The 13,474-nt window shown below is 51.8% G+C and overlaps 1 protein-coding gene across 1 annotated transcript in view; it reads right to left on the reverse strand.

The window, feature by feature from the left end:
* Positions 1 to 13,474, reverse strand: part of LOC142296638 (putative cation-transporting ATPase 13A4) — a 523,287-nt gene that overhangs the window by 445,950 nt on the left and 63,863 nt on the right. The window contains exons 5-6 of the mRNA XM_075340491.1: positions 3,851 to 3,931; positions 946 to 1,015 (exon numbers count right to left, since the gene is read on the reverse strand). Of these exons, the coding sequence (XP_075196606.1) occupies positions 946 to 1,015; positions 3,851 to 3,931 (151 nt within the window). The remainder of the gene's footprint in view (positions 1 to 945; positions 1,016 to 3,850; positions 3,932 to 13,474) is intronic.

The raw sequence follows: 13,474 nt of genomic DNA on the forward strand, positions 1-13,474 counted from the left end.
CCCCAGCCCGGCTCTCCTGCTTCCTCCTCACCGCTCCCTCCTCTGGCTTCTGGCACCCGGGCCGCGCGCATGCGCATTAGGGTGCGCGCGCGGTCATTGCCCCTCTCTTAAAGGGCCAGCGTCCACTGACAGGAAATTGAACACGCAGGTACAGGGTATAAAGGGGTTTAATGTCCAAGTGGGCGGGGCCTGTTCTTCGTGTTTCCCAAGCTAGGAGTCAGGTCTCCTTGTGCTTCTGTGAGATACTCACCTCTGTCTCTTCTAGAGCCGATCCTGCCTCGCCATCCGGTCCTGCCGAATCCCGAACGCTGCTCATCTGCCATCCTGACAGTCCGTTCCATCTCTGATCCCTGCGGTGACCCGTCTGCTCGCTCCATCGGTTCCGGACTCCGCCTGACAACATCTTGGCCTCCGAACCTGAGCTCCGTCACCCGGACTACCATCAGTGACTCCGTGGTCCCAGGGACTTCTGCATTCTCCTCTTATACACGGACTGTTCTGCTACCTGTAGTGCTCCAGCTACCGGACCCCTTACCATCATCAAGGAGTTCGGCCCAGTGGATCCACCTCCTGGGTCTGCCCGTCCACCTGGTCATAACAAGTGGCTGAATAACAGCTGTAAAAGAACTTGGGCACAGACTTAAGCATAGCACTTGAGCACAATCAAGTATTGTATAGATCACCCCATTGCTCCATTGAGAATAGAGCAGTGGCGACCTTGCTCAGCGATCACTGTCTGCACCTCAATTTAACATAAAGAACAATATTTTGGAATATGTTAGCAATAAACAGTTATTGATCTTGACTTTGTCGTTATGTTTTTAAAACATTATTTTTTTAAAACATTGTGACTGTTGTGGATGTTGCACCAGACACTGATATAATTCAATGTAATATGCAATAAACAGCCTGTATGTTGTATATAAACATTTATTATTATTTTACCTCTTTTGTCAATAGTTTCCACACAGGAGTGACCTTCACTGTAATTGTGTTGAGTCCACAGATCTGTTGTCTGCTCAAACAAAATACAAATAATAATTGTACCATAGCCGTATGACATAGATCTATAATGTTATATAGTATTCTAGTTTTATCTTATTAAATCCTTATCACTGTAAAATGAAAAGTTATGTAGTTTTCCAATATAGTTTCAGTTTTGTTTCCTCTCAGTTGTAAATAGAACCTGTGTGCACGATTTTTAATTGTAAAGGAAAGATATCGCTGCAATGGCCTGTAGTACAAAATAAATTGATACCCTTGGTGAAGAAATCTGCTTTGTGGTTCTTCTTTAACCACCATTAGTTTTCTGCTAATTACAGTTCGGGGCACAGGGCCCGGAATATACACTGGGTCTTCTCCTCCTGGTATGTGATTCCCCATCCCTCTGCCTGCCTTCCATCTGTAAATGGCTTGCCTCCTCTGTTTAAAATCTCAGCAGTGGAGGGTCTGGGGAATCACAGACAGGGAGGAGAAGACCAACTGTACAGTCCTGCGAAGGTGCACTGCAATCCAATCAGCAGAAAACTTCAAATCAAGATTAAAGAAGAACGAAAAAGATTTCTTCACCGAAGCTATCAAATAAAGCAGTATTTCAACGCCATTACAGCCATTTATTACTTTACACCACAGGTTCGCTTTAAGAACCGCTACTTGCTATCAATGATAGAAACCTTATCAATTATTCAACTGTATGATTATTTATGGCAAAGCTCTTTTTACTAATGATCCTTCTATCTATATAAACATTGCATGCTTCTATCCACTGAAATCAGAGATATTCATAAATGACAGTGCCGCGGGCGGGGACAAGATAACAACCGGAGGGCCGCTCAAGGCACTCGGATCTGGGCTGTGGCTCGAGTGGCAGCTGGATCCGGGGCTCGTGCAGCCGTCCGTTGCTCACGAGTGAAAAGGGGTTTATTTACAAGGGAAATTGTCTGTGACGGCACCCGTGGGTTGTGGTGATGAGATGGTGGCACCGCCGCTGCCTCTGGGGACAGTGCCCGGGACCGATGGTGTGGGGCAGCAAGATGGTATCCCCTCCACGGGTAGTGGAGGTGTAGTTCCGGAGCCCAGTTGGGAGTTGTGGTGGTGGCAGGGATAGCACAGCGGAACGCCGTCCACAGAACTGGACTGGAGGGAACTGGTGTACTCACTCTGAGGATGACGCAGTAACTTCCCACAAGTCCATGAAGTAGACCAGAAATTGACAGGTTCCGTGGGCCCTCGGGTGGGTGGTGCTTGGATCCCACACACGGTACAATGGAGCAGAGCCCTCTCTCCTGCACACAGTTGAAAGTCTCTTTAACTCCTCTGCTTGGGACAGGGGAAGCCACTTCCCTGCACTAGTCCGGATTCCCGTTCACAATATCGGCGGGCCACTACCCTGTCCCGCTTCCTGCATGCTTCCACAGCAGCCCAGGAGCTCCAACCCCTGTCTGCTCTGCTCTCCACTTTCTACTGTGGCACCCCTGACCTGGTCAGGCACCATTGAGTACTGCACTTATGCTAGGGGCAGTACAACACAGGTAATCCAGAAGGCTGACCGTGGTGTGGTTACACAGGCGCATAGTAATCAGGTCTCCCACATGGACTTTTGAAGGGACCCCTGGGGAATCCAGGAGGGGGCGCGGCCTCCATCTCCACTTAAGGGGTGTGGTAGAGAGCCTAGTTGCTAAGTTGCGTAGGTAGGCACAGAGGGGAGGAAGTAGTGAACCAGTCAGTTAGTGCAGCTCAGGGAGAGCAGTCGCAAGAAGCAGACCCTGCAGGCTGTCACGAACCTGACAACGCACGTGCAGTGGTTACTGACAGAGGAGAACGGTCACCTGGTAGTGCCAAATGAAAACCACCCGAGGCTAGAGTGCAGAGCGGTGGCTGAGTACGGGGACTGCCAGGGAGGTACCAGGCCCGCACGGGTTACAGGTTCCCAGAGCAGGGGCCCATTCAGTTGGCCTGCTCAACCTGCAGGTGGGGGTACTTCATACCCTCCACCAAACACCACAGAGTCCGCAGCCACGTGGCAAAGAGAGGGCCCATAGCTCACAAGAGGAAAGCAGCTGGAGTGACCTGGTCCAGGCTACTGGCAGACGGGCCGAAGAAGGGGAGAACAGGCAGCAGCAACTTCCCTGGGTGATCCTAGCAGGACTTCAAGTCGGGGTCACCCCAAAAACACAAGGGCTAGGAAGACGAGTCAGTAGCCACCCTCACAAGTCAGCTGGAAGGAGCCTGGTTCCCTCCTGGTGCATCACAGCTATGCCGGGGTTACTCACCCTGCCACCTGACATGAGTAAAAACCCTGAAAGACATTCTGGTTGTGCGTGTGAGTCATTCTGCGACCTGTGGTTCCACACACTCAAACCGGGTCCTGGGGCTAGCCTCACTCTCGGGAGGCCACTACATCTAGCTGCGTCCAACATCAGCCCCAGGCGTCCCCTAATATGCAGTGGCGGTCCACCTGACCGCAATACCGAGAGTGGCGTCACGAATCCTAAGAAGACAACCTACCTGGGACCAGACTTTCTCACCACTAGGAGTCCCTGAAGACCCTGAAGGTAATGCAGACCTGGGCTGGGCTCCACACTACTACTTGTTTTTTCCCCAGACACTTCATATCCCCTGAGTGGGCGTCCCTACTGTTCTAGGGGGGGGTCTGTTGGATTGTACTAGTGTGGGATCAGGTGATAACAAGGAGGATTAACTCTTTTGTGACTACCTGGTTTTGCCACGGCATCACAAAAGCAATTAATCACATTTTCACTTTACAGACATTCAGCTTTAACTATAAAATATTGGAAAATCAGAATAACATCATTTAATAAGACAGAAGAAAGGATAGGAGTGTTTATACCTGACTTCCTGTTCATCTTTGGTAAGACCAAAACTATATTTTGAGTGTATATCTGAACATGACAGGTCTTTTTCAAGGACACTAAAAAGAAAATATATTAGATTACGGATTTGAATGATAAAATACAACTTTGAAGTCGTTATCCAGGACTAGTGATGAGCGAACCCATGAATATTTGAGTTCGCTGAACCTGCTCAGGAAAAAAATTAAAATTGAGTTCAGCAAACGAACTTGACGCCAAATAATGTACCCCATGCAAGTCAATGGAGATGAGACATTCAGGGCTGTAAAGTAGACGTAGTAAGCACTAGGTGGCTGCAAATGGAAGTTAAATGGTAGTAAGAGCAGAATAGTTATACATATCGGGTTTCCCGGAGGATCACACTCCAGTCAGACTCTCTTTTGGGCCCACTAATTTAGGTTAATCAATATTCACTGCTTCCCCTGCCCACCCTCAGTGCCAATGTCTGTGATTGGTTACAGACTGCTATACACGCCCCCCACCCTGTGTCTGCATCTGTGTTTCGTTGCAGTCAGTTTGCTGTATATTAGTGTAAAAAGAAATGAATCCATTTTAAAAGAATGACGTACCTCCTGCCAAATATTGGTAGCCAGCATGGGTAAAAGAACAGCTGCAGCCCCCACCTGTGAGTTTTACCTTGGCTAGATATCAAAATAAAGGAGAAAAAAGGCAAAACATCTTCCCCATTTTTGATATCCAGCCACGGTAAAGCAGACAGGTGGGAGCTCATGTTATCAGGATGGAAGGAGCCATAGATATTGCCCCCTAGCCTAAGAATATCAGCTCACAGATGCCCAGAATAGGCACATCACATTAGATGCCCTGGCACTGTGGCAATTATAGCTGTCATTAACCCCTCATATTAACTCAATTGCCAGCACACCATGGCAATCGGGATGAACCAGGTAAAGTACCAGGATTGGCACATCTAATGTGATGTGCCAATTCTGGGCATCTGCGGACTGATATTTTTAGGCTAGGGAGCCAATATCCATGACTCCTCCCACCCTGATAATACCAGACCCCAACCATGGCTGGATATAAAAAATGGGAGATGCAATGTATTTTTCCCCCTTCTGTTTTGATATCCAGCCGCAGCAAAGGTCACAGGTGGGGTCTGCAGCCTGCAGCTATTTTTTTACTAGCACTGGCTGTCAAAATATGGTGGAAGTCTACGTCATTTTTTAAAAATTATTTATTTAGTACAGAGATGTGGACACAGAGTGGTGGGTGTGTAAAGCATTCTTCAATGAATGACAGATACTGGTGTGGCGCCCCCGTGGGAGGAGCAGAGTTGCTCGGATCCAGGTTCGCTCTGGCTCAAGGGTCTCCGGACCCGGGGTCATGTGGCCACTCAAATGAAAGGGGGTATTTACAGGGGAGTTAATGTATAGTTCATGATGCCACCCATGGTGTATGGTAATTTGGCAGTACCGCCGCTGCCGTTGGGAGTACCGGGGGTGATGAAGTGGGGCAGCAAGGTGTCGTAGCCCTCCACGGGTAGGGGGAGGCCCCGGGACTTGGTGCAGGGTGCTGTGGGATGCAGGGGTCACTCTTGTACTCACTCAGGTCATAATCAAACGCTGACAACTGGGTAAACCAATTCTCTGGGTACCGCTACCGCTGAGTGGAGCTCGTCCGGGTCCCGTCCCCTCTAGTGTTGCCTGGTGATTCGTGACCTGCCTCCTGGCACTAAGTTTAACTTCAACATGGTGGCCCAGTAGTATGGAACTTGCCGGGGCCCGCACCCCACTGTGGCTAAGTGTGGGAGCTTGCTCTCAGAGTTCACGCTTGGGATTTTCTGGACCATTTTGGGTTGGAAAGTCCTATCCCCCTCGTTGCGCTAGTGCCCCGATTCTGGAGCGGTTGGGAACTGATCATAAAGGCTCCGTTCTCCTCAGGTGAATTGTCGGGTATCCTGAAGCTACTCCCCGACCTAGGGTACATGTACACCGTCGTGTCTTCGGTCCTGGACTGGTGACAATGCCAGGCTGCCGGCTGTCCTCCTCGACAGATCCAGGCACCTTGCCACAATCCCCTGCGACTGGGGGTCCGACACCTCTAGGCCCAGACCACCGTCTGCAACCTAGATAGCTTGTCCAGGAGCCACCGCTCCCGACTTCCTCTCTCACCCTCCAACTCTACTCTCCTCTACTGACTGACTGACACTCCTAACCTCCTCACCCTGACCCCCCAGATGGCCGACTCTATTCCACTCAAACCGTCCACTGGTGTGCCTAGTGGGTGTGGTGCAGGGTATATCTAGGATTTGATTTGCTGTTGGAGGCAACACTATTAAGATAGGGACCCAGAACTAAGAGGGAGGTGGAATACCGCATGAAAGGTCAGTTTGTGCAGTACCCTGTGATGACCTGATAGTCCAGGGGCGTCACACTGGCACAAAGGATGGGCGGGGGAATCAATAAATATTGATGAACTTTAGTTAGCAGGCCCGGAAGAGAGTCTGACTGAAGTGTGATACTATGTTAAACATGTTTTGTATATTTATCCTGCTCTTACTACCATTTAACTTTCATTTGTAGCACATCATTTATTTTTAACAGTGATTTACCTGGCCAATCACTGCCTTGCCAATAATTGGCATGACTATAATGGCTCCAGAAGTGCACACAGCCTAATAGCTTGATAATTGGCTGCTCTGCAACCTTTCAACAAGCTTTATTCAAGTGAAAAACGTGAATAATAACAGGACATACAGTACAGTCAAAAGTCTGTGGTCAAGGTTCAGCACTGAACACTGTTCGGTACTGACCCTGAGCTTTACAGTTTGAGTTTGCTCATCTTATTCAGAAGTTACTGTATTTTTTGGATTATAAGACACACTTTTCCTCCCAAAAATTTGGGAGGAAAAAGATGGTTGCGTCTTAATATCCGAATATAGCTTACCAGGAGGTGAATTAGTGAGGGGCTGTCTGTGTGGCTCTGTGTGCGGGCGGCCAGGTGCGTGAAGGCAGCCTGTCAGTGCATACGGGCGGCCGGGTGCCTGTCGGTGCCGGCGGCCAGCTGCCTCTCTGTCCCGGCGGCCTGCTGCCTCTCTGTGTGAGTGGGCGGGCGACCTGCTGGCTGCCACTCTGTGTGGTGTGAGACTGTGACCGGGGTTATCTATGACGGCCGGTATGTCTCACCCCGGTTGTGCTCACTCCATGATAGAAAATAACTCCACTCCAGGGTTAATCCTGTTTCCCTACAGGCTTAAGGAAGGGTTAAAAGGAAACAGGAACGAGGGCAGGTGTGCCGGGTGTGAGGGAGTGATCACATCTCCCTGAGTTCTCTGCCGGAAAGGCACATATGTACTATTATGGACTTTGCTTTGGATAATAAACCGTGTGCTGTGAACCTTGGTGCCTGGATCCCGTGTCTTCTGCAGCGCAGCCGACGACGCTACCTCACATATGGTGGAGAATCGGCGGGCGTGCCAGCCCGGTGATGTGTAGCATCCATCCCTGGTAACCCAGCAGCGCATGTCCTGGATTCGAGCGGCTATACTACAGCCCAAACCCGGCGACGCCATGGAGGACATACTAAAGCATTTGGCTCAGGCTAATGCACAGCAGCAGCAGACCAATGCACACATACTCCAATCCTTGAAATCGCAGGAACAAAGACACCAAGAACAGATGGTTCTCCTGGCCAAGTCGATCCGTGCCGGACCGGCAGCAACAACCCCGGGATCGGGTGACGACGGCAGCGTCCGGAAAGCGGTGAGACAAGCGTTGCAAAAGATGACCCCGGGGGATGATGTGGAAGCGTTCCTAGCGGTGTTTGAGCGGGTGGCCGAGCGGGAAAAACTGCCGACCCCCCAGTGGGCTGAGGTATTGTCGCCCTATCTGACTGGGGAGCCCCAAAAAGCGTACCTGGACCTCTGTACCGAGGACGCCTTAGAACATGCGACCCTGAAAGCCGAAATACTTGCTCGGATGGGGGTGAATACCTATGTACGGGCTCAGCGGGTAAATCAGTGGTTCTATGAGGAAGCCAAACCCGTACGCTCACAGGCCTATGACTTGTTGCATCTCGTAAAAAAGTGGTTGCAGCCTGACACTCTGAGCCCGGCGCAAATGGTGGAAAGGGTAGTTGTTGATCGTTTTGTGCGCACCTTACCCGTCACCATTCAACGGTGGGTAGGACAGGGCGACCCAAGTACCCTGGACCAATTAGTGGGCCTGGTAGAGCGGCATGTGGCTACGCAGGACTTGATACGGGACACTGAGACTTTGCGTACCGCCCGTCGGTCCGGCCCCTCCAAGCCTAGGGCCAAGGACCCACCACTGACACCGATGCGGGAGTCCGCTACCGTCCCGTCTGAGGCCGCACCCTCCGTCCCTGAGGTCCGGAAAACTATGTACCCTAAACGACAACTCGTCAAGGGGGTTTCCTTCCCTATTAGATGTTGGCGGTGCCAGCGGGTGGGACATATGGAAGCCCAGTGTCCACTCACCACGGAGCCCATGGATTGTGGGGTTACCCGGCGGGGTTCAATGTATGCTCAGGTGGTGTGTACCGCTGACCTGGTCTACCCAGAGACTGAGCCCCACTTGTGCCAAATACAGGTGAATGGATGTCCGGTTACAGGCTTGTTGGATTCCGGAAGCTTAGTGACCCTTGTGCGATCAACCCTAAGGGCTAAAGTAAAGGCCACAGGACGTACCGTGGGGGTGGTTTGCATACATGGGGACCGCCGAGACTATCCCACGGGGATAGTCACCATCACAGCACCTTGCGGTCAGGTGCAACATGAGGTGGGACTTATTAATACTCTTCCCTATGATGTGATCCTAGGAAGGGATCTGCCCTATTTTTGGACTTTATGGAAGGGACCTCCTAAGTCCCCTCAGATATTGGTCAGTCCGGGACCTGAGCCCTACAGTCCTGAATCCGGGACGCCTGCCGTAGGGGTCCCCATGATAGGGACAGAATGTGAACCTGATAGGTCGCCCCTAGAGGTATTGGCAGGAGAGGCTGAGACGGTCGAGCCCATCCCGGAGTTGGAGGCGTCCCCGGATACGTTTGGGACAGCCCAACTCCAGGACCCTACGTTAATACATGCCCGGAGTCGGGTGACAGTAGTTGACGGGGTGGAACAGCTGCCCGGTGCCCAGGTAAGGTACCCCCATTTCGCTCTTAAGCAGGATTTACTCTACCGGGTAGATGAAGTACGGGGCGTAGGGGTAGAGCAGTTGGTGGTACCCCAGCCGTATCGCCGGCGGGTCCTCGACTTGGCTCATAAACACCTGATGAGTGGTCACCTAGGGGTCAAGAAAACGCAGGAGCGAATATTGCAAAGGTTCTATTGGCCCGGGGTCTTTGGGGAGGTAAAACGGTTCTGCGAAACCTGCCCGGAGTGTCAGCTTACCGCACCCCTGACCCACTTTCGCAGTCCGTTGGTACCGTTACCCATTATAGAAGTCCCTTTTGAACGGATAGGGATGGATCTGGTGGGGCCCCTCGTAAAGTCTGCTCGAGGGCACCAGCATATCCTAGTGATCGTTGACTATGCCACCCGGTATCCAGAGGCGATACCTCTCAGACATACTGCGGCGAAGCTTATAGCTCGGGAGTTGTTTGCTGTGTTCTGCCAGGTGGGGTTGCCCAAAGAGATCCTTACGGATCAGGGGACCCCATTCATGTCTAAAGTGACCAAAGAGCTATGCCGGCTACTCCAGATCAAGCAGTTGCGTACGTCTGTGTATCATCCTCAGACGGATGGTTTAGTGGAACGATTCAATAAAACCCTGAAAACCATGCTCAAAAGGGTGATTTCCAAAGACGGGAAAGACTGGGATATGATGCTTCCCTATTTGATGTTTGCCATACGAGAGGTGCCACAGGCATCCACGGGGTTTTCGCCTTTTGAATTGTTATACGGGCGACATCCCCGGGGATTGTTGGACCTGGCAAAGGAAACATGGGAGCAAGAGCCCACCCCCCATAAAAGTGTGATTGAACACGTTTTAGGAATGCAGAACCGCATAAGCGCGGTCATGCCAATTGTGAAGAAGCATTTACAGGAGGCTCAGGCCGCGCAAAGCGGCCGCTACAATAGACAAGCCACCGTGTGGACCTTTAAACCCGGGGATTGGGTGTTGGTATTAATCCCCACGGCGGAGAGTAAATTCCTGGCTCAGTGGCAAGGCCCCTACGAGATAAAGGAAAGAGTCGGGGTGGTCAACTATAGGGTATTGCAGCCCGGTAGGCGGAAACCTGAACAATTATACCATGTCAACCTATTAAAACCTTGGCAGGAACGGGAAAGCCTGATGGTTGATCTTCCCCCATCCCCCTCCTCTTCGGGTCGTTCAAACCCGGCTCCAGCAACCTCCGGAGAGGACGAACTGGAAGTAAGGATTGGAGAAGCCCTCACCAAGCAACAGAGGCGAGAGGCCAGACGGCTGGTTCAACAGAACCCCGATGTCTTCTCCGAGTTGCCGGGTAGGACCAGTCTGATACGACATGACATTGTCACCGAGCCTCACCTGAAGGTACGCCTGAAGTCATACCCGGTGCCGGAGGCTCGAAGACAAGCCATATCAGAGGAAGTGAAGACAATGCTACGCCTGGGGGTCATCGAAAAATCCCGGAGTGAATGGGCTAGTCCTATTGTCCTAATACCAAAACCCGATGGCTCCTTAAGGTTCTGCAATGACTTTAGGAGATTGAACGAAATATCCAAGTTCGATCTCTACCCCATGCCCCGGGTGGATGAGCTGATTGATAGGCTGGGACAGGCGCGATATTTTACCACGCTCGACCTGACCAAGGGGTACTGGCAGGTGCCACTGACGGAGTCCGCCAAGGAGAAAACCGCTTTTGTTACGCCGGAGGGTCTCTTCCACTATGTTGTCTTGCCTTTTGGGTTACATGGCGCTCCGGCCACGTTCCAGAGGTTGATGGACTTAGTGCTGGAACCCCACCAGGCGTATGCATCAGCGTACCTGGATGACATCATTATTTACAGCTCCGATTGGCAGACCCACTTGGAACAGGTACAAGCGGTGGTGGACGCGCTTCGAACAGCCGGATTGACAGCCAATCCCAAGAAATGTGCGTTGGGACTCACGGAAGCCCGCTACTTGGGCTACGTAATAGGCCAAGGAGTGATTAAGCCCCAAATTAACAAGGTTTAGGCGATCCAGAAGTGGCCTAGACCCCTGACCACGAAGCAGGTTAGGGCCTTTCTGGGTATCGTGGGGTACTACAGGAGGTTTGTAAAAGATTTTGCGGGACTATCAGCCCCCTTGACGGACCTTCTCAAAGGCAAGAAGTCCGTCATGGTGCGTTGGACTCCGCAGGCCGAGGACTCCTTCCGGGCCCTGAAGGGGGTCCTGTGCGGACAGCCCGTTCTTGTAAACCCTGATTTCCGGAAGGAGTTCATAGTACAGACTGACGCCTCGGAGGTCGGCCTGGGGGCAGTGCTGTCTCAGGTGGTTCAGGGGGAGGAACACCCCGTCACCTTCTTAAGTAGGAAGCTCACCCCTCCCGAGCGGAATTATAGCGTAGTGGAGAAGGAGTGCCTGGCGATCAAGTGGGCCTTGGAGTCCCTACGCTATTACCGGCTAGGACGGCAGTTTCGCTTGGTGACGGATCACTCTCCACTGGTCTGGATGAGGTCCGCCAAGGAACGGAATGCCCGGGTTACCCGGTGGTTCCTTTCACTGCAGAACTTCCGGTTTACGGTTGAACACCGGGCCGGTAGGTTGCAGGGCAACGCCGATGCCTTGTCCCGCGGCCCGTGTTTGATGGCAGGAGTTCAACCCCGCACGCTTGAACTGAGGGGGGGGGGTATGTGAGACTGTGACCGGGGTTATCTATGACGGCCGGTATGTCTCACCCCGGTTGTGCTCACTCCATGATAGAAAATAACTCCACTCCAGGGTTAATCCTGTTTCCCTACAGGCTTAAGGAAGGGTTAAAAGGAAACAGGAACGAGGGCAGGTGTGCCGGGTGTGAGGGAGTGATCACATCTCCCTGAGTTCTCTGCCGGAAAGGCACATATGTACTATTATGGACTTTGCTTTGGATAATAAACCGTGTGCTGTGAACCTTGGTGCCTGGATCCCGTGTCTTCTGCAGCGCAGCCGACGACGCTACCTCACAGTGGCCGGGTGCGCAGCAGGGTGGCTGTCCAGACTGCGATGGCTGTGCGGCAGGTGTCTAGTCTGTCCGTGGTCCCGGCTTCAAATGATGGTGCCCGGAGTAAGTGAGTGTGCATATGGAGCTTTTGGATGAGCACTCCATCTGCTTATGTGGCACTCTGGGCGCCATTTCTTTGAAGCCCGGACCGTGGACAGGCTGGGACACTCGCAGCACCAGCTTTCTCCACCACACAACCACCGCAGCTTCCGCTGCTACCACTGACCAGCCAGTGCCACCACTGACCTGCCACCGACTCGCCGCTGCCACCACTGACCCGCCACCGAACCGCCGATACAACCATTGACCTGCTACCGACCCATCGGTACCACCATTGACTCACCACCGATGCTGCCACTATTGACCAGCCACCATCGCTGCCATCACTGACCCGCCACCGCAGCTGCCACCACTGACCCGCCGCCACTGCTGCCAACACTGACCCACCACTGCGGCCACCGCTGACCCACCACCTCTGCTGCCACCTCTGACCCACCACTGCCACTGCCACTGCCACTACTGACCCACTGCCGCCGCTGCCACTACTGACCCACCACTGCTGCCACAACTGACCCGCCACCACTGCCAGCACAGCCTCTGGCTCCTATGACCCCTTTCCACCCCCGCTGCCACCCCCTTTCCGGTAAGACAACACTGAAGTATAAGATGGATCCCATTTCTTCTTTTTTACCTTTTCTTTATCTCTAAATTTGGGGTGCGTCTTAGAATCCTGTGCATCTTATAAAACGAAAAATATGGTAATTGTTTTTTTTTCTTAGGCTAAGCACTTATCGTCAGGCAGTTGTTAGCTACTTGCCTATTCTGCAATGCGTTGATCTTTCCTGGCTCAGAGCGATCATAGAGCACTCCTGGCAATTATTCTCCTACTTCATGTGACATGTCGATAGAACAGTTCCTTCTCTTTCTCTCTACTCTGTTTACAGGGCGTCGCTGCCGATATCATGTGGATTGACAATTGTTTTCATGCTGCATAAGGCTGAGCTAGCTGTCAATCAATATGACACCAACAGTAACGCCCCCTCAACAAATAAGAGTGAAAGAGAAGGAGCTGTTATGTTTATTTTATGATAAGGGAAGTAGGCAAATCACCTACAGGAGCTGTCGGTGACCGCTTTGAGCCAGGATAGATCACCAAAGGGCGGAACAAACAAGTAGTTACAAACTCCATGCTGATAATTGCTTAGCCCTTGTAAGATAGAGACCGGCCTTATTTTAAATGGGTGGTGTGTACCACAGAAGTTGTGGAAACCTGAAGATTTGTTCTGGTACATGTAGTACCACATCTTGGTATATGTGTTCTTTTTGGTCAGGTTTTCAGCTGGCTGTAGAGATGGGTGAGTCTGGCCACCTTAATACCCCCTTCCCATGGGTGTGTCACATGATGTAAAATGGAGATTGTTCGTTTGACATGTGGAGTGTGAGGCAGTGTG

The sequence above is a fragment of the Anomaloglossus baeobatrachus genome, chromosome 3, assembly GCF_048569485.1.
Source record: "Anomaloglossus baeobatrachus isolate aAnoBae1 chromosome 3, aAnoBae1.hap1, whole genome shotgun sequence".
NCBI classification, from domain to species: domain Eukaryota; kingdom Metazoa; phylum Chordata; class Amphibia; order Anura; family Aromobatidae; genus Anomaloglossus; species Anomaloglossus baeobatrachus.